Source organism: Oncorhynchus gorbuscha, linkage group LG08, assembly GCF_021184085.1.
Source record: "Oncorhynchus gorbuscha isolate QuinsamMale2020 ecotype Even-year linkage group LG08, OgorEven_v1.0, whole genome shotgun sequence".
In the NCBI taxonomy this organism is placed as follows: domain Eukaryota; kingdom Metazoa; phylum Chordata; class Actinopteri; order Salmoniformes; family Salmonidae; genus Oncorhynchus; species Oncorhynchus gorbuscha.
In genome coordinates, this window is record NC_060180.1 from 54428987 (window position 1) to 54447755 (window position 18769).

Sequence of the window (18769 nt, forward strand, 5' to 3'; positions counted from 1 at the left end):
GAATACCGGGTTCTGCCGTTCGGTCTCGCTAATGCTCCAGCTGTCTTTCAGGCATTAGTGAATGATGTACTGAGAGACATGCTGAACATCTTTGTTTTCGTTTACCTTGACGATATCCTGATTTTTTTTTTTTTTTTTTCACCGTCACTCCAGATTCATGTTCAGCACGTTCGACGTGTTCTCCAGCGCCTTTTAGAGAATTGTCTTTATGTGAAGGCTGAGAAGTGCGCTTTTCATGTCTCCTCCGTCACATTTCTCGGTTCTGTTATTTCCGCTGAAGGCATTCAGATGGATCCCGCTAAGGTCCATGCTGTCAGCGATTGGCCCGTCCCTAAGTCACGTGTCGAGCTGCAGCGCTTTCTCGGTTTCGTGAATTTCTATCGTGTTTCATTCGTAATTTCGGTCAAGTGGCAGCCCCTCTCACAGCCCTTACTTCTGTCAAGACGTGCTTTAAGTGGTCCGTTTCCGCCCAGGGAGCTTTTGATCTTCTCAAGAAGCGTTTTACATCCGCTCCTATCCTTGTTACTCCTGACATCACTAAACAATTCATTGTCGAGGTTGACGCGTCAGAGGTGGGCGTGGGAGCCATTCTGTCCCAGCGCTCCCATTCTGACGATAAGGTCCATCCTTGCGCGTATTTTTCTCATCGCCTGTCGCCGTCGGAACGTAACTATGATGTGGGAAACCGCGAACTGCTCGCCATCCGCTTAGCCCTAGGCGAATGGCGACAGTGGTTGGAGGGGGCGACCGTTCCTTTTGTCGTTTGGACTGACCATAAGAACCTTGAGTACATCCGTTCTGCCAAACGACTCAATGCGCGTCAGGCTCGTTGGGCGTTGTTTTTCGCTCGTTTCGAATTCGTTATTTCTTATCGTCCGGGCACTAAGAACACCAAGCCTGATGCTTTATCCCGTCTCTTCAGTTCTTCTGTAGCCTCTACCGACCCCGAGGGGATTCTCCCTGAGGGGCGTGTTGTCGGGTTGACTGTCTGGGGAATTGAGAGACAGGTAAAGCAAGCACTCACTCACACTCCGTCGCCGCGCGCTTATCCTAGGAACCTTCTTTTCGTTCCCGTTTCTACTCGTCTGGCCGTTCTTCAGTGGGCTCACTCAGCCAAGTTAGCTGGCCACCCCGGCGTTCGGGGTACGCTTGCTTCTATTCGCCAGCGTTTTTGGTGGCCTACTCAGGAGCGTGACACGCACCGTTTTGTGGCTGCTTGTTCGAACTGCGCGCAGACTAAGTCAGGTAACTCTCCTCCTGCAGGTCGTCTCAGACCGCTTTCCATTCCCTCTCGACCATGGTCTCACATCGCCTTAGACTTTATTACCGGTCTGCCTTCGTCAGCGGGGAAGACTGTTATTCTAACGGTTGTCGATAGGTTCTCTAAGGCGACTCATTTTATTCCCCTCGCTAAGCTTCCTTCCGCTAAAGAGATGGCACAAATCATCATTGAGAATGTGTTCAGAATTCATGGTCTTCCGTCAGACGCCGTTTCGGACAGGGGTCCGCAACTCTCAGTTTTGGAGGGAGTTTTGTCGTTTGATTGGGGCTTCCGTCAGTCTCTCTTCCGGTTTTCATCCCCAGTCTAACGGTCAAGCAGAACGGGCCAATCAGACTATTGGTCGCATCTTACGCAGTCTTTCCTTTCGAAACCCTGCGTCTTGGGCAGAACAGCTCCCCTGGGCAGAGTACGCTCACAACTCGCTTCCTTCGTCTGCGACCGGGCTAAACCAAGGGGTTTTCTTGATTTGGATTATTATTCTACAGTGTAGAAAATAGTACACATAAAGAAAAACCCTGGAATGAGTAGGTGTGTCCCAACTTTTGACTGGTACTGTAGGTCAGACATGGCTTTTCCCCAGGTGCATGAACAATGAAGATATTTACTGCAATTCTGATGCAAACTAGTGCCTTCTAAACATTGTTTCTTTCATTTCTTTCACTTGATTACACTGTGAAAGATTATAACACCTTTGATCACATCTGGAATAGATATTACGGAAATGTGATGTTCACTCATTTTTTATGATTGGTGCCTAATGTGAAAACAGTGTGATGTATTGTACGTAATAGTACTGTACCATACTACACGTTTTGCTATTGGATTAAATGGTTTTTAAAATGAGAAGATATAATATCATTATGTTGTGTATTTGTGATTAAACCAATGTACTCATTATATTTCACATTAAATGTATATTTTGGAACAAAGGTTGTGTGGTGAAAGATGTCTACAAACAAAATGAACGCACAATTAAAGGTTTTGAATGTAAGACTGTCTGCGTTACAAGTGTTACCTATTTGTACTAAGAGTATTTTTTTAATTCATCACACACTTGTGAAAATTGTACCAAAGCGAATAAAAAAACTGTAATGAGGACTCAATTTAACAAGAAAATCAATATGAGGCTGCTGCTACTGTACTGATTGGATTACATTACACCAATTAGAAATTTGGCAGAGTTTGGTAGAGAAATTTGGCAACCCCCCACCCCCCCAAAAAAACCTGCAGCATGTATACCATTGAGACCGCCCAAATTGATGCATATGAGCATCTAAAAAAATCTATTTGAAATGCAAAGGGTATGAAGGGGACTGACAGGTACCATCCTTAGGAAATACTGTAGTCCTCCTTAGGGAAAATAGTCTTGAAATCCTTCACCATTTGATACAAAACAGAATGTAACTCCCCACTGTGTGCCTTCAGGTCATGTAGAAATTTAGACAAATATAACAATAAGCCCATGCAAACATTGATGCGTCTCACGTTCTTCATAATTGTTTACCCATGAACAAGCTAAAGGTGGCTGAAAACAGCAGGAGTAAAACACATTACTATGACTGTCTCCGGTTTGTTTTCGCTTGGTCTGACTTCCTCTGCTACCTCCATGAATACATTATGAATCAAAAGAAGGTGCAGCAATCCATGTTCTAAATCCTGTTTCTCAAACTGAGGGGGTTTTATCATTTGCCCTTTTTTGTCTCGACAAAGTACATTACTTTCCCCTGGAAGCTAAAACTACGAATTATATACTTCACTTGGGAAGAAGAATGGGGAAAGGACTTTAATGGGGGTATAGGCTACTGTGTATGTGTACTGTAGCATATGCTCATCTAAAAGCACTTAATCAATGTCTTGTCTGGGTCATTATTTTTGTTCAAAAATCTAATACAGTAGAGTAACAGGATTTGACCTGAATCATTATTTCATGAAATTTCTGAAAATAACTTTGAAGGAGTATTGAAGGGTTCTTCAGTTTTTAATAGTATTAACAATAAAAAAAATACTTACAGCACTAAGACTTTATGCAACTGTTAATATATTTAAGGCTACAGTATTTCCAGATATTTTATCAGAGAGTGAATCCATGTGCAAATGAAGTATTAAAAAGTAGGAACCCCAAGAGATACACAGATCCCCCCCCCCCAATTAACAGTATATCTCAAAGCTATAAATTGAGTCAACATGCAACAATCATCTTCACAAGATAACTGAGACAATAAGATGTCAAGATTCAGCCCCTGCTTTCCATAATTATTCTTATTGAGCTAGTTAAAGTAGTTAAAAGAATAATTCTGATGTTGTGCTCGTTATGCATTGGAAATGACAGTTTGCCAACAAGTGGACAAAATAAGTGGTTTTGTGGAGAAAGAGAAAGATAGCACACACATAATTATCATCTTGGAGGATTCATCAAAGAGGAACTTTTTATGATCTATCTATTTCAACATAGAGAAGGAAATTCCTCAGAAAATGCCATTTCAACTGCCTGAATAAAACACAGTCTTTCTAGACCTCTGCTGGTGGTATAGTGTTGAGGAAAAATAGATTTTCTTAAATAGCCACAGTGAATGTCTTTGCACGGAATTAGGATGGCCAATAAAGGCCCCAGCATGTGAGCAAGGAACATAATATTGTGTAGTTGGGGGTATCGGTAGTTTAGCAGCCTGATGATGATGTCTTCATCCATGTTCTCACTTCCAGAGGTGTGGCTGCCTCTGGCCTGGGGGTTACTGCTGTATATGTGAATAACATAACAATGATTTAGTATGATGACATGTTGATTAGGGTCAACGTGTATGTCATGTTGCTCTCTGGGAGTAGAATAAATACGCTGTGTGTGGATATTGGATATGTTGAGCTACACACTTACAAATCATCCATATGGTTTTTACCAGTACAATAAAAAAGGAATTACCGTAAATCTTTTTGTCACCTTCAAGGTGTGACAATAAACTGATTGTACAAAACATTACGAACACCTTCTCTTTCCATGACATAGACTGGCCAGGTGAATCAAGGTGAAAGCTATGATCCCGTATTGATGTCACTTGTTAAATCCACAAATCAGTGTAGATTAAGGGGAGGAAATGGGTAAAATAACTATTTTTAAGCCTTGAGACAATTCAGACATGGATTGTGTACGTACGTGTGTGATTCAGAGGGTGAATAGGCAAGACAAAAGATTTAAGGTGCCAGGCACACAGGTTTGAGTGTGTCAAGAACTGCAACACTGCTGGGTTTTTCACACTCAACAGTTTCCTTTGTGTATCAAGAATGGTCCTCCACTCAAAGGACATCCAGCCAACTTGACACAACTGTGGGAAGCATTAGAATCAACATGGGTCAGCACTCCTGTGGAACGCTTTCGACACCTTGTAGTCCATGCACAGCGAATTGAGGCTGTTCTGAGGGCTTAAGAGGGTGCAACTTAATATTAGGAAGGTGTTCCTAATGTTTTGTACACTCAGTGTAGGTTCACAACCTATTTGCTTACTTCAACAAATAAAACACACGCTAAAACAATTAACTGTTTATCACTTGCCTACTCAAGGATTGTGTGTTTAGTATTATAACAACGTAATGTATGCATTTAGGTAGATCAACATAGGCCTACATTGAAATATGTTAAACATATTGTAGATGAACAAATCAAATAATGCTCTGAAACGGTCTGAGCTTACCCTGCTGACTTGCTGTAAAGTAAATGTATACATCCGACTGCTTGATGAAGTTTGTGTGTGGTTAAGTCGAAAGCTTGTATTTCTCCAGATAGAGTCTCATCCTCATGGTCTTCAACAAGAATTGCATTACAATAAAAGATGCCACTGCAGTTGACATTTAAAAATCACTTGACATTTAATTTGACAAGAATAGAAGGGGATGAAAACGTGGAGCTCCTCACTGATGCACAAGACAAACAAGACCCAAGTCTTGTTTTCGATGGAAACAATTTGCCTATTGTGATTAGCAGTACTGTCAATTCGAGCTCGGTCATCAGAATCCAAGGATAAGAGTTTTTCACAATTGCATGCTTTTAAAGGTTTATTATCTAAAGGCCAAGTTTAGCACAATTGTGTGAGTGCAGCTGGCCTATATGAGGATGGTTGAGAGGGACTCTTTTAAATATACTTTTTTTTAAAGACATTTTGTAGATTCTGGATATTCGGACAACATTTTTAGTTACATACAAACAGAGCAGTTCCTGAGGCACTTAGAGAGGGTTATCAAGTTTATTTTAATAAAACATTTCAAATGTTCTGTCTTCTAAATAAACAACAATAACAACCACCACAAAATATGATTAAAACTGAACTGAAAGGCTTGATTTTATTCCCATTGTCTTTAAAAACAAATCTACCATAAAAGCAACACATTAGTCTTTTCTGCTTGTCTTGTCCTCACAAGTACTCTCGGCTCTCCTCCACTTCCGCCGCGGGAGGATCTGTTTTGTCTTTGTTTAATATCCCTGCTACAGTTTTAAAGGGTGGCCCCCACTCGCTGAGGTATTTGAAGTCTTCTCCTCCATCTGCCATCCACGACTCGATGGAGCTTAGCGACTCGCCCACCGACCCATCCCCCTCGTAGGCATACGTGACCAGTGAGTCATACGGCGGAGCAGAGAAACCCAGGTGGTTCTCCTGGAGACGCTGGTGGATGTAGTCCCTGATGATGTCTGCGCTGCCCTCTGTGGTGGGGGTTGACTCATTGATCTCAGTTTGGGCGGTGACCTCTGACCCTGTGCCCCTGCAGAGCATTTTTTCCTTGATGGCTTTGGTGTTCCTCAGAGTGCCCATGTCGAAGGCGTGGGTGTCCTCCTCGCCGCCCCCCTCATCATCGTAGTGGATCACGTTGTCCCGGATGTCCTCCTTGGATGACATCAACGTCTCCCTCTTCTTCTGCCGTCTCAGGCCGACATAGAGTGCAAAGATCGCTACAACATAAAAGAACCAAGCACACACAGTGTGTTATCTTTTACATACATAGATGTACTGCAGTGAAAATATACATTGACGTGCATTTCAAGAGCCTTTCAAGGTACTGTAGGAGGGTATGGGAAGAGACCGTGGGATGTCATGTGTTAGGAGCCATTAGCTAATTTCCTTATTTCTCCAGACCTTCTTTTTTCAGCAGGAGAACTTAAAATAATCACAGCCTGAGGCCAGCCGTGATCCATTTTTGACATGCTATCTGTCACTATTGTAGTACTGAGACAGGATGAAAGGCTGTTTCACCTGGCTTTCATCTCCCTCTCCCTCCCTTTTTCCTCTTTCCCAATGGCAGACAGTAGAGACTACAGCACAGCAGCCTCCTCCATACTAATGAAGCGCTCACTGCGTTATGCAACAGCAAGAGATACTTTAGTAGGAAAAAGTAGGGGGGAATGGCCAGACCAAGAAAAATGAGCTAAATCGACCTATAAGTATGATTATGGTTATGGGACTGTTTCCAAGGGCCATTTTTCAAATTGTGACATCAATTTAATGAAGTTACTGTACGTTAGGACTTCAGCTCCCCCTAGTGTAAAATGATACACTTTAACATTCTGATTAATTGCATTTACAGAGTTCATACTGTAGTTGGAAATAAATACTTGTGGGGTAATCATTATTACTCTCATTCTCAAGGTGTCAGATGAAAAGTTCTGAAATACTCGGCCTCTGCACCAGGATCGCAGTCTGAATGATAGACGGGACTTACCCAGGAGTATGACCATGCACAGTAAAATGGCCATCACTGCCCAGGTGCTGAGGCCCATCGGTAGGAAGACTGCCTCTGCCGTGCAGGACAGGAGTGACCCTTCAGTCACACAGGCACACACTCGGACAGTGAGGGTGCCGGTGCTGCTCTGGGCTGGATACCCATTGTCCTCCACCACCACAGGTATCACGTAGTACTCCTGGACCCGCCTCTGGAACCCTACACGCTTGGTCACTATCCCCGCCGTGTTGTCTGGAAACCAAATTACACTATCCTTAACCCTACATGTCCCAAATCAATCAATAAATCCACCCCGGAACCCTAGACATCTTGTCACTATTCCCGCAGTGTTGTCTGGAAACCAAATGACAACCATTAACCCAACATGGCTGAAACCCCACACGTCCATTAACGATTAACTCTAAATATCTGACTGAAATCCTATACGTCTGTCTGGTCACGATCCCCCCAGTGTTGTCTGAAAACCAAATGAGAGACCATCAGAGACTGTTCACTTGTAATACAACTGAGAGTACATACATGCAGTACTTCCTTAGTTCTTATTTAATCCTCTTCTTTCCAGGAGGAATATAGGGGCCTGTACTAAAGATCTACAATGCTGCCGGTCTTGGGCTACATGCATTTGCTGATGTCTAAGCCGACCTTTATCAAGCCCAAATGTTCTTCAGGGGAGATGTATAATTGTCACTTTTACCGCTTTTGGTTTTCGGCTTATTTGAAATAAGGTGAAGGTGTGTACTTAGAATGTACAACAGAAAACAAATAGGGCCAGCAGCACAATGCACGGCTCTGAGAAACAAACACAAGCCTGCCGTTTTTATGGCTATACAGAGATGAAGTGTCGAGATGTGCCCTGCCTCTCCAGCACCAGGATAGTGGTTGTGAACTGACTCTGTACAGCCTTCCCTCTGCCTGGATGGACAAAGATCTCACTTGACAAGTAGGAGCCATTAAAGCACACCTTGTGCCTGTTTTCTGCGATTGCCATGAGCGCTGCTGTCCCTCTGAATCAAGCCTGATATTTATGTGTTATTGTGTTAGAAAAATACTAACAGAGGTTGGTGAGATGGTAAGGCTCTAGGGCAGGGGTGTCAAACTCATCTTGCCCCGGTGTGCCGCATCCGGACTTCAGTGAGGCCTTTCCTCTACATCAAATTGGAAAATAATTGTTCTCTATCCATCGTTCTGGGAATTTTCTATGTCTAGCTTTCATTCTGGTGATTATTATCGAGCTGGGCACAATCTACAAATAGTTTCTTTCAATTGATTTTAGTAATTTTAAAGTATACTGACTTCATTTGATTTTTTACTCAAACCACACGCGGGCCTAATTCGACACCCTCGTGGGCCGGATGTTTGCACCCTGGTATCAGTGGCGTAGTGCAGTTACAAAAAAATAAAATGTCAAGCTATTTTACACATTTTGCCATGAGGCTGAGAGAAAATGTTGTTTTAGAGATCATTTCCTAGGGGGGTGGGGGGGCTTATGGGGGCTGCAGTGCCTGACATCCCCTGGGTCGTGACAAAAACTCTAAACAATACCAATTGTTTGTGGATATTGTACGGAGCTAGTATCAAGGAAAAAGATTTGTAGTGAGTCACTGGCACTGCATCATAATAGATAGTCCCTGTATAATATTATTGTATAAAGAAACTTTCTATAAAAATATCCTTATTGAACGTGCCTCTCTCTCTCTCTCTCTCTGTCTCTCTCTTTCTTTTCCTGGAGGGAAAAAATATGGCTTACTTCCAAAGTCTCGCACGGTGAAATTCCTGTTTCTGATTTCCCTAGGGGACTTGAAGAAGAACCTCTGTCCAACAGCAGGAAGATCCTTGTCCGTAGCACTGATGGTCTGAATTACCTGGCAAAGCACAAAGAGCTTTCAACTTTAGGCGTAGAACCAAGTGGAGAAACTATTTATCACAATTATTCTCTTTCATTCTCTCTCACACGCACCGGCACTCCACGCACGCAAACAGTCTTTCTCACAGTGAAACTGTACTTGCCTGGCCTACTTCTGCATTTTCACAGACAAAAGTGTCAAAGGGAACAGCAAGCTCCGGGGGGAACTCGTTGACATCCAGCACATTGACTGTGACTGTGACCTTGTTGGATAGGAGAGGGTTGTCTGCAGAATCAAAGAAAACAGTAATCATACAACACATAATAAATACACCATGCACATAGTGGACCTCAGTGAGCATCACAAATGAGTGAGCATTGCAAAAGCCCTTTCTCTTATCATGTCTGAACTGCTTTTTTAAAACAATCAGTATTGTGGTTTATTGGGCACATGTTAATTCTAGCTTGATAAAATATGCAACAGTGACACTCTCTGTTTGCATTTGGAATTGCATGCCTCATTCAATCAATTTGAAATTGACAATGAAATAACACAACACGTAAAAGCCATTGAATTTAAAAAAAATAATAATAATAGAAAAACAAATGGCAGCACGGACAAATTATAAGATATTAATAATATGTGTTGATAGTATTGGGTGATTTGCTTATCATGCTAATTATTTTTTCCAATTGAAAAGCTTGCCATATAAAAAGCCGCCCTTCCCGTGGAGAAATAGCATTAGTTCATACAGTATAATCTGTCAGTCTGCATTACTATGAGTATAAGTCAATTCCACTAGATGGTGCCAAAAGAATGGAACATTGTGTGTGTAGGTGAACTACTGCAAACTCCATCCAAGTTATTTGCTCCAGAGAAGTCTTTGAGAAGTGCCCCCCTCTTGTTCATGATGAATTAAAAGGGAAAGAATTCTCTTAGATCAACACTTCTACTCTGAGAGGCTTTGTGAATACGGCCGCGGTGCACTCGGTTTGTATTCAGACCCCTTTTTCCACATTTTGTTACGTTACAGCCTTATTCCGAAATTGATTAAATTGTTGTTTTTCCTCATCAATCTATACATAACACCCCATAATGGCAAAGCAAAAACAGTTTTTAGAAATGTTTGCAAATGTATTAAAAGTAAAAAACTGAAATATCACATTAACATAAGTATATAGACACTTTTCTCAGTACATTGTTGAAGCACCTTTGATAGCGATTACATCCTAAATTCTTCTTGGGTATGATGCTACAAATTTGGCACACCTGTATTTGGGGAGTTTCTCCCATTCTTCTCTGCAGATCCTCTCAAGCTCTGTCAGGTTGGATGGGGAGCGTTGCTGCACTGTAATGATTTCCTTCTTCCTCTGACGAGGAGTTTGAAATATCGGACCAATGCGCAGCGTGGTAAGTGTCCATAATATATTTATTAAACTGAACACAGAATACAAAAGAGCAAGATAAATAAATGAAAACCGAAACAGTTCTGTATGGTAAAACACAGGCACAGAAAACAACTACCCACAAATCATTGTGGGAAAACAGGCTGCCAATGTATGGTACTCAAGCAAATCAAATCAAATCAAATGTATCTATATAGCCCTTCGTACATCAGCTGATATGTCAAAGTGCTGTACAGAAACCCAGCCTAAAACCCCAAACAGCAAGCAATGCAGATGTAGAAGCACGGTGGCTAGGAAAAACTCCCTAGAAAGGCCAAAACCTAGGAAGAAACCTAGAGAGCAACCAGGCTATGTGGGGTGGCCAGTCCTCTTCTGGCTGTGCCGGGTGAAGATTATAACAGAACATGGCCAAGATGTTCAAATGTTCATAAATGACCAGCATGGTCGAATAATAATAAGGCAGAACAGTTGAAACTGGAGCAGCAGCACAGTCAGGTGGTCAATCAGAGACAACGATAAACAGCTGCCTCTGATTGGGAACCATACCAGGCCAAACTCATAAATACAAAAACATAGACCACATAGAATGCCCACCCCAACTCACGCCCTGACCAAACTAAAATAGAGACATAAAAAAGGAACTAAGGTCAGGACGTGACATGCACAGCTATTTCCAGGTCTCTCCAGAGATGATCGGTCGGGTTCAGGACTAGGTTCTGGCTGGGCCACTCAAGGACATTCAGAGACTTGTCCTGAAGTCACTCCTGTGTTGTCTTGGCTGTGTGTTTAGGATAGTTGCCCTGTTAGAAGATGAACCTTCGCCCCAGTCTGAGATCCTGAGCACTCTGTAGCAGGGTTCCATCAAGGATACCTCTGCACTTTGCTCCGTTCATCTTTCCCTCGATCCTGACTAGTCTCCCAGTCCCTGCCACTGATAAACACTAGGCTTAAGGATGTTGCCATGTTTCCTCCAGATGTGACGCTTGGCATTCAGGCTAAAGACTTCAATCTTGGTTTCATCAGACCAGAGAATCTTGTTTCTCATGGTCTGAGAGTCCTTTAGGTGCATTTTGACAAACTCCAAGTGGGCATTCGTATGCCTTTTACTGAGGACTGGCTTCCTTCTGGCCACTCTACCATAAAGGCCTTATTGGTGGAGTGCTGCAGAGATGATTGTCCTTCTAGAAGGTTCTCCCAACTCCACAGAGGAACTCTAGAGCTCTGTCACAGTGAACATTCGGTTCTTGGTCACCTCCCTTAGCAAGGCCCTTCTCCCCCGATTGTTAAGTTTGGCCGGGCAGCCAGCCAGCTCTAGGAAGAGTCTTGATGGTTCCAAACTTCTTCCATTTATGAATTATGGAGGCCACTGTGTTCTTGGGACCTTCAATGCTTCAGAAATCTTTTGGTACCCTTCCTCAGATCTGTGCCTCAACACAATCCTATCGCTGAGCTCTACGGACAATTCCTTCAACCTCATGGCTTGGTTTATGCTCTGACATGCACTGTCAATTGTGGGACCTTCTATAGACAGGTGTGTGTCTTTCTAAATCATGTTCAATCAATTGAATTTACCACAGGTGGTAACATTTTAAGAATGATCAATAGAAACAGGATGTATCTGAGCTCAATTTCGTGTTTCATAGCAAAGGGTGTGTAGATTGACGAGAAATAATGAATATTTAATACATTTTAGAATTAAGGCTGTAACGTAACGAAATGTGGGAAAGTCAAGGGGTCTAATTACTTTCCAAATGCATTGTATATTAACCAGAAGAGGCTGGTGGAAGGAGTTATAGGCGGACTGGCTCATTGTAATGGCTGGAATGGAATAAATTAATGTTACCAAACACATCAAGCACATGGAAACAACGTGTTTGACTCCATTCCATTAATTCCAGTCCAGACATTACAGTGAGCCTGTCCTCCTATAGCTCCTCCAACCAGCCGCCTCTAATATTAATATATATTCTATACATATTAACTCTTTGTCCCAATACTTACTAACTTTAGTGGCCACTACAGAGATATTGTGCTGCCTATTACTCTCTCTGTCCAACATCTCGTTGGTGGAGATGGTCCCTTCCACAGTATCAATGTCAAAGCAGCTGTCCACAGGCCTCTTCCACTCAATAGAGTACCTACAAGACATGCAGAAAACATATAATAAACATATACATATGATTCCCTCAACCTCACATGGCATCTCTCAATCAAGACTTACAGCTGAACCTTTTCTACGTAATAGATCTATAGCGATAGATCCATATTTTATTGGTCCCCAAGGCGAAATGTCAGAAAGATCAATCAAATAAAGACCAAGGCTATGACAGCAAACATTACACAGACAAATAATCATTTTCTTTTCATGTAGAGACTAAGGATTTGTCCCAAATATCATCCGATTCCCTATCCCCAGGGCCTGGTCAAAGGAAGTGCCCCACATAGGGAATAGGATGTCATTTGGGATGCAGCCTGGTTGTGTTCTGATCAGCGTTTGAGTACATTTAAGTGTTCCATATCCCAAAAGAACGATGACAAATGTAATGCTCTAAAATATTAAGCAGCCATCACGAAGACTGCCTTTCAAGCAAGGTGAATTACTGCCTCTTCCATTTGTAGTAAGCCATGAAATATTCATAGACAACAAAAAACACACAGCTGGGCTACAAACTATTTTGATGGTCTTGTGCAAGACATGTCCCGCGTCTCACATTCCCGCTCTCAACACTAACAGAGTGGAAGTCAACCGTACTTGAAAAACATTTGAAAAATGACGACAAAAAAAAAAAAATGACGACAAACAAATGTGATAGTAGATCAGTGTTCATTTATACCTCTGAAGAGCAGAGCGACCGGTGGGTCTTAAAATGTCAGAGGTAGGTGCCCAAATGTAAAGTAACTCAGCCCATGATGGACCCATTTCTCAACCCCAGCCGTGATGGAGCTCACCCTTAAGTAAACATACAGTAGGCAAATAACACTTTTTAAATACAGTACCAGTCAAAAGTTTGGACACACCTACTCATTCAAGGGTTTTTCTTTATTTTGACTATTTTCTACATTGTAGAATAATAGTGAATACATCAAACCTATGAAATAACACATATGGAATCATGTAGTAACCAATAATTGTTAAACAAATCAAAATATATTTTATAACTGAGATACTTCAAAGTAGCCACCCTTTTTTTTTGAACACTTTTTTGGTTACTGCATAACTCCATATGTGTTATGTCATAGTTTCAATGTCTTCACATTTAGTCTACAATGTAGAAAATAGTCAAAACAAAGAAAAATCCTTGAATGAGTAGGTGTGTCCAAACGTTTGACTGGTACTGTATATATATATATAATGTATAAATGTATGCATGATGACGAACCTAACTGCACTGCTGCTTGCGTCTAGGTCCTGTGCAGTAACTGATCCAATAATTGTGCCCACAGGAGTATCCTCATACACATCTATGGTGTAAGAGGTCTTAGTGAACACAGGGGGTTCGTTCACATCCAGCACATTGACCTTGACTGTGGTGGTGTCTTTGAAAGGGCCCAGGTGGAGGAACCGGGGGTCCAGGTGAGCGTTGGAGGCCTCCACTTTAAAGGTGTACGACCTTTTGTTTTCGTAGTCGAGATGCTGAAACATAATGAGTGAAGGAGTAATCAGCAAAGTGAAATGCATTTATTATTCAGAAATATCAATCAACACAGAAAAAAACATAAAAAGCGAACATTTTACATGAACACTGAATATACTGTGCAATGGTCAAATACAAAGCTTAGGGGGACATACTTGTCTTGGTTCAGTTTGTTAACACCTCTGTGTCATGTTTTGTCATTAATTATCATGTCTTGTCCCTGTGCTTCCCCTTCTATTCGTTTCCCTCTGCTGGTCTTATTAGGTTCTTTCCCTCTTTTTATCCCTCTCTCTCCCCCTCCCTCTCTCACTCTCTCGCTCTCTCTTCTCTCTATCGTTCCGTTCCTGCTCCCAGCTGTTCCTATTCCCCTAATCATCATTTAGTCTTCCCACACCTGTTCCCGATCCTTTTCCCTGATTAGAGTCCCTATTTCTCTCCTTGTTTTCCGTTCCTGCCCCGTCGGATCCTCATCTATAATTCACCGTGCTGTGTCTATGTTTTGCCCTGTCGTGTCGTGTTTCCCTCAGATGCTGCGTGGTGAGCAGGTGTCTGAGTCTGCTAGGTTCAAGTGCCTTCCCGAGGCAACCTGCAGTTCTCGATCAAGTCTCCTGTCTGTTCTTGTCTTTACGAGTAGTATTATGCTTTTTGTTTTGTAAAGTTTCTTACTGGATTAAAAACTCTGTTTTCGCCAAGTCGCTTTTGGGTCCTCATTCACCTGCATGACAGAAGGATCCGACCGAGGAATGGACCCAGCGACTACAGAGGCTCGTAACACTGCTGTCGAGATCCAAGGAGCCATGCTCGGCAGACACGAGCAGGAATTGTCTGCTGCTCGCCATGCCGTGGAGAACCTGGCCGCTCAGGTTTCCGACCTCTCTGGACAGTTCCAGAGTCTTCGTCTCGTGCCACCTGTTACTTCCTGGCCTGCCGAGCCTCCAGAACCTAGGGTTAATAACCCACCTTGCTACTCCGGGCAGCCCACTGAGTGCCGCTCCTTTCTCACCCAGTGTGAGATTGTGTTCTCTCTCCAACCCAACACATACTCTAGAGAGAGAGCTCGGGTTGCTTACGTCATTTCACTCCTTACTGGCCGGGCCCGAGAGTGGGGCACAGCTATCTGGGAGGCAAGGGCTGATTGTTCTAACAATTACCAGAACTTTAAAGAGGAGATGATTCGGGTTTTTGACCGTTCAGTTTTTGGTGGGGAGGCTTCTAGGGCCCTGGCTTCCCTATGCCAAGGTGATCGATCCATAACGGATTACTCTATAGAGTTTCGTACTCTTGCTGCCTCTAGTGACTGGAACGAGCCGGCGCTGCTCGCTCGTTTTCTGGAGGGACTCCACACAGTGGTCAAAGATGAGATTCTCTCTCGGGAGGTTCCTTCCAGTGTGGACTCTTTGATTGCTCTCGCCATCCGCATAGAACGACGGGTAGATCTTCGTCACCAGGCTCGTGGAAGAGAGTTCGCATCAACGGTGTTTCCCTGCTCCGCATCGCAACCATCTCCCTCCTCTGGCTCTGAGACTGAGCCCATGCAGCTGGGAGAGATTCGCATCTCGACTAAGGAGAGGGAACGGAGGATCACCAACCGCCTGTGCCTCTATTGCGGATTTGATGGACATTTTGTTAATTCATGTCCAGTAAGAGGCCAGAGCCCATCAGTAAGCGGAGGGCTACTGGTGAGCGCTACTACTCAGGTCTCTTCATCTAGATCCTGTACTACTATGTCGGTCCATCTACGCTGGACCGGTTCGGGTGCTACATGCAGTGCCTTGATTGACTCTGGGGCTGAGGGTTGTTTCATGGACGAAGCATGGGTTCGGAAACATAACATTCCTTTCAGACAGTTAGACAAGCCTACGCCCATGTTTGCCTTAGATGGTAGTCATCTTCCCAGTATCAGATTTGAGACACTACCTTTAACTCTCACAGTATCTGGTAACCACAGTGAGACTATTTCTTTTTTGATTTTTCGTTCACCTTTCACACCTGTTGTTTTGGGTCATCCCTGGCTAGTATGTCATAATCCTTCTATTAATTGGTCTTGTAATTCTATCCTATCCTGGAACGTATCTTGTCATGTGAAGTGCTTAATGTCTGCCATCCCTCCCATTTCTTCTGTCCCCACTTCTCAGGAGGAACCTGGCGATTTGACAGGAGTGCCGGAGGAATATCATGATCTGCGCACGGTCTTCAGTCGGTCCCGAGCCAACTCCCTTCCTCCTCACCGGTCGTATGATTGTAGTATTGATCTCCTTCCGGGGACCACTCCTCCTCGGGGTAGACTATACTCTCTGTCGGCTCCCGAACGTAAGGCTCTCGAGGATTATTTATCTGTGTCTCTTGACGCCGGTACCATAGTGCCTTCTTCCTCTCCGGCCGGGGCGGGGTTCTTTTTTGTTAAGAAGAAGGACGGTACTCTGCGCCCCTGCGTGGATTATCGAGGGCTGAATGACATAACGGTTAAGAATCGTTATCCGCTTCCCCTTATGTCATCAGCCTTCGAGATTCTGCAGGGAGCCAGGTGCTTTACTAAGTTGGACCTTCGTAACGCTTACCATCTCGTGCGCATCAGAGAGGGGGACGAGTGGAAAACGGCGTTTAACACTCCGTTAGGGCATTTTGAGTACCGGGTTCTGCCGTTTGGTCTCGCCAATGCGCCAGCTGTTTTTCAGGCATTAGTTAATGATGTTCTGAGAGACATGCTGAACATCTTTGTTTTTGTCTATCTTGACGATATCCTGATTTTTTCACCGTCACTCGAGATTCATGTTCAGCACGTTCGACGTGTTCTACAGCGCCTTTTAGAGAATTGTCTCTACGTAAAGGCTGAGAAGTGCTCTTTTCATGTCTCCTCCGTTACTTTTCTCGGTTCCGTTATTTCCGCTGAAGGCATTCAGATGGATTCCGCTAAGGTCCAAGCTGTCAGTGATTGGCCCGTTCCAAGGTCACGTGTCGAGTTGCAGCGCTTTTTAGGTTTCGCTAATTTCTATCGGCGTTTCATTCGTAATTTCGGTCAAGTTGCTGCCCCTCTCACAGCTCTTACTTCTGTCAAGACGTGTTTTAAGTGGTCCGGTTCCGCCCAGGGAGCTTTTGATCTTCTAAAAGAACGTTTTACGTCCGCTCCTATCCTCGTTACTCCTGACGTCACTAGACAATTCATTGTCGAGGTTGACGCTTCAGAGGTAGGCGTGGGAGCCATTCTATCCCAGCGCTTCCAGTCTGACGATAAGGTTCATCCTTGCGCTTATTTTTCTCATCGCCTGTCGCCATCTGAGCGCAACTATGATGTGGGTAACCGTGAACTGCTCGCCATCCGCTTAGCCCTAGGCGAATGGCGACAGTGGTTGGAGGGGGCGACCGTTCCTTTTGTCGTTTGGACAGACCATAAGAACCTTGAGTACATCCGTTCTGCCAAACGACTTAATGCCCGTCAAGCTCGTTGGGCGTTGTTTTTCGCTCGTTTCGAGTTTGTGATTTCTTACCGTCCGGGTAGCAAGAACACCAAGCCTGATGCCTTATCCCGTCTGTTTAGTTCTTCTGTGGCTTCTACTGATCCCGAGGGGATTCTTCCTTATGGGCGTGTTGTCGGGTTGACAGTCTGGGGAATTGAAAGACAGGTTAAGCAAGCACTCACGCACACTGCGTCGCCGCGCGCTTGTCCTAGTAACCTCCTTTTCGTTCCTGTTTCCACTCGTCTGGCTGTTCTTCAGTGGGCTCACTCTGCCAAGTTAGCTGGTCATCCCGGTGTTCGAGGCACTCTTGCGTCTATTCGCCAGCGCTTTTGGTGGCCGACTCAGGAGCGTGACACGCGCCGTTTCGTGGCTGCTTGTTCGGACTGCGCGCAGACTAAGTCGGGTAACTCTCCTCCTGCCGGTCGTCTCAGACCGCTCCCCATTCCTTCTCGACCATGGTCTCACATCGCCCTAGACTTCATTACCGGTCTGCCTTTGTCTGCGGGGAAGACTGTGATTCTTACGGTTGTCGATAGGTTCTCTAAGGCGGCACATTTCATTCCCCTCGCTAAACTTCCTTCCGCTAAGGAGACGGCACAAATCATTATCGAGAATGTGTTCAGAATTCATGGCCTCCCGTTAGACGCCGTTTCAGACAGAGGCCCGCAATTCACGTCACAGTTTTGGAGGGAGTTCTGTCGTTTGATTGGTGCGTCCGTCAGTCTCTCTTCCGGGTTTCATCCCCAGTCTAACGGTCAAGCAGAGAGGGCCAATCAGACGATTGGTCGCATACTACGCAGCCTTTCTTTCAGAAACCCTGCGTCTTGGGCAGAACAGCTCCCCTGGGCAGAATACGCTCACAACTCGCTTCCTTCGTCTGCTACCGGGTTATCTCCGTTTCAGAGTAGTCTGGGTTACCAGCCTCCTCTGTTCTCATCCCAGCTTGCCGAGTCCAGCGTTCCCTCCGCTCAAGCGTTTGTCCAACGTTGTGAGCGCACCTGGAGGAGGGTGAGGTCTGCACTTTGCCGCTACAGGGCACAGACTGTGAGAGCCGCCAATAAACGCAGGATTAAGAGTCCAAGGTATTGTTGCGGCCAGAGAGTGTGGCTTTCCACTCGCAACCTTCCTCTTACGACAGCTTCTCGTAAGTTGACTCCGCGGTTCATTGGTCCGTTCCGTGTCTCCCAGGTCGTCAATCCTGTCGCTGTGCGACTGCTTCTTCCGCGACATCTTCGTCGCGTCCATCCTGTCTTCCATGTCTCCTGTGTCAAGCCCTTTCTTCGCACCCCTGTTCGTCTTCCTCCCCCCCCCGTCCTTGTCGAGAGCGCACCTATTTACAAGGTACATAAGATCATGGACATGCGTTCTCGGGACGGGGTCACCAATACTTAGTGGATTGGGAGGGTTACGGTCCTGAGGAGAGGAG

General features: G+C 44.4%; 1 protein-coding gene across 2 annotated transcripts in view; it reads right to left on the reverse strand.

Moving 5' to 3' along the window:
- Positions 1–5500: 5500 nt before the first annotated feature.
- LOC124041840 (cadherin-12-like) overlaps positions 5501–18769 on the reverse strand; it is a 38571-nt gene continuing 25302 nt past the window's right edge. For both annotated transcript variants that reach the window (XM_046359903.1, XM_046359904.1), the window contains exons 7-12: positions 13634–13887; positions 12255–12391; positions 9011–9132; positions 8751–8865; positions 6983–7234; positions 5501–6215 (exon numbers count right to left, since the gene is read on the reverse strand). In XM_046359903.1, coding sequence (XP_046215859.1) covers positions 5683–6215; positions 6983–7234; positions 8751–8865; positions 9011–9132; positions 12255–12391; positions 13634–13887 — 1413 coding nt within the window. In that variant the 3' untranslated portion in view covers positions 5501–5682. The remainder of the gene's footprint in view (positions 6216–6982; positions 7235–8750; positions 8866–9010; positions 9133–12254; positions 12392–13633; positions 13888–18769) is intronic.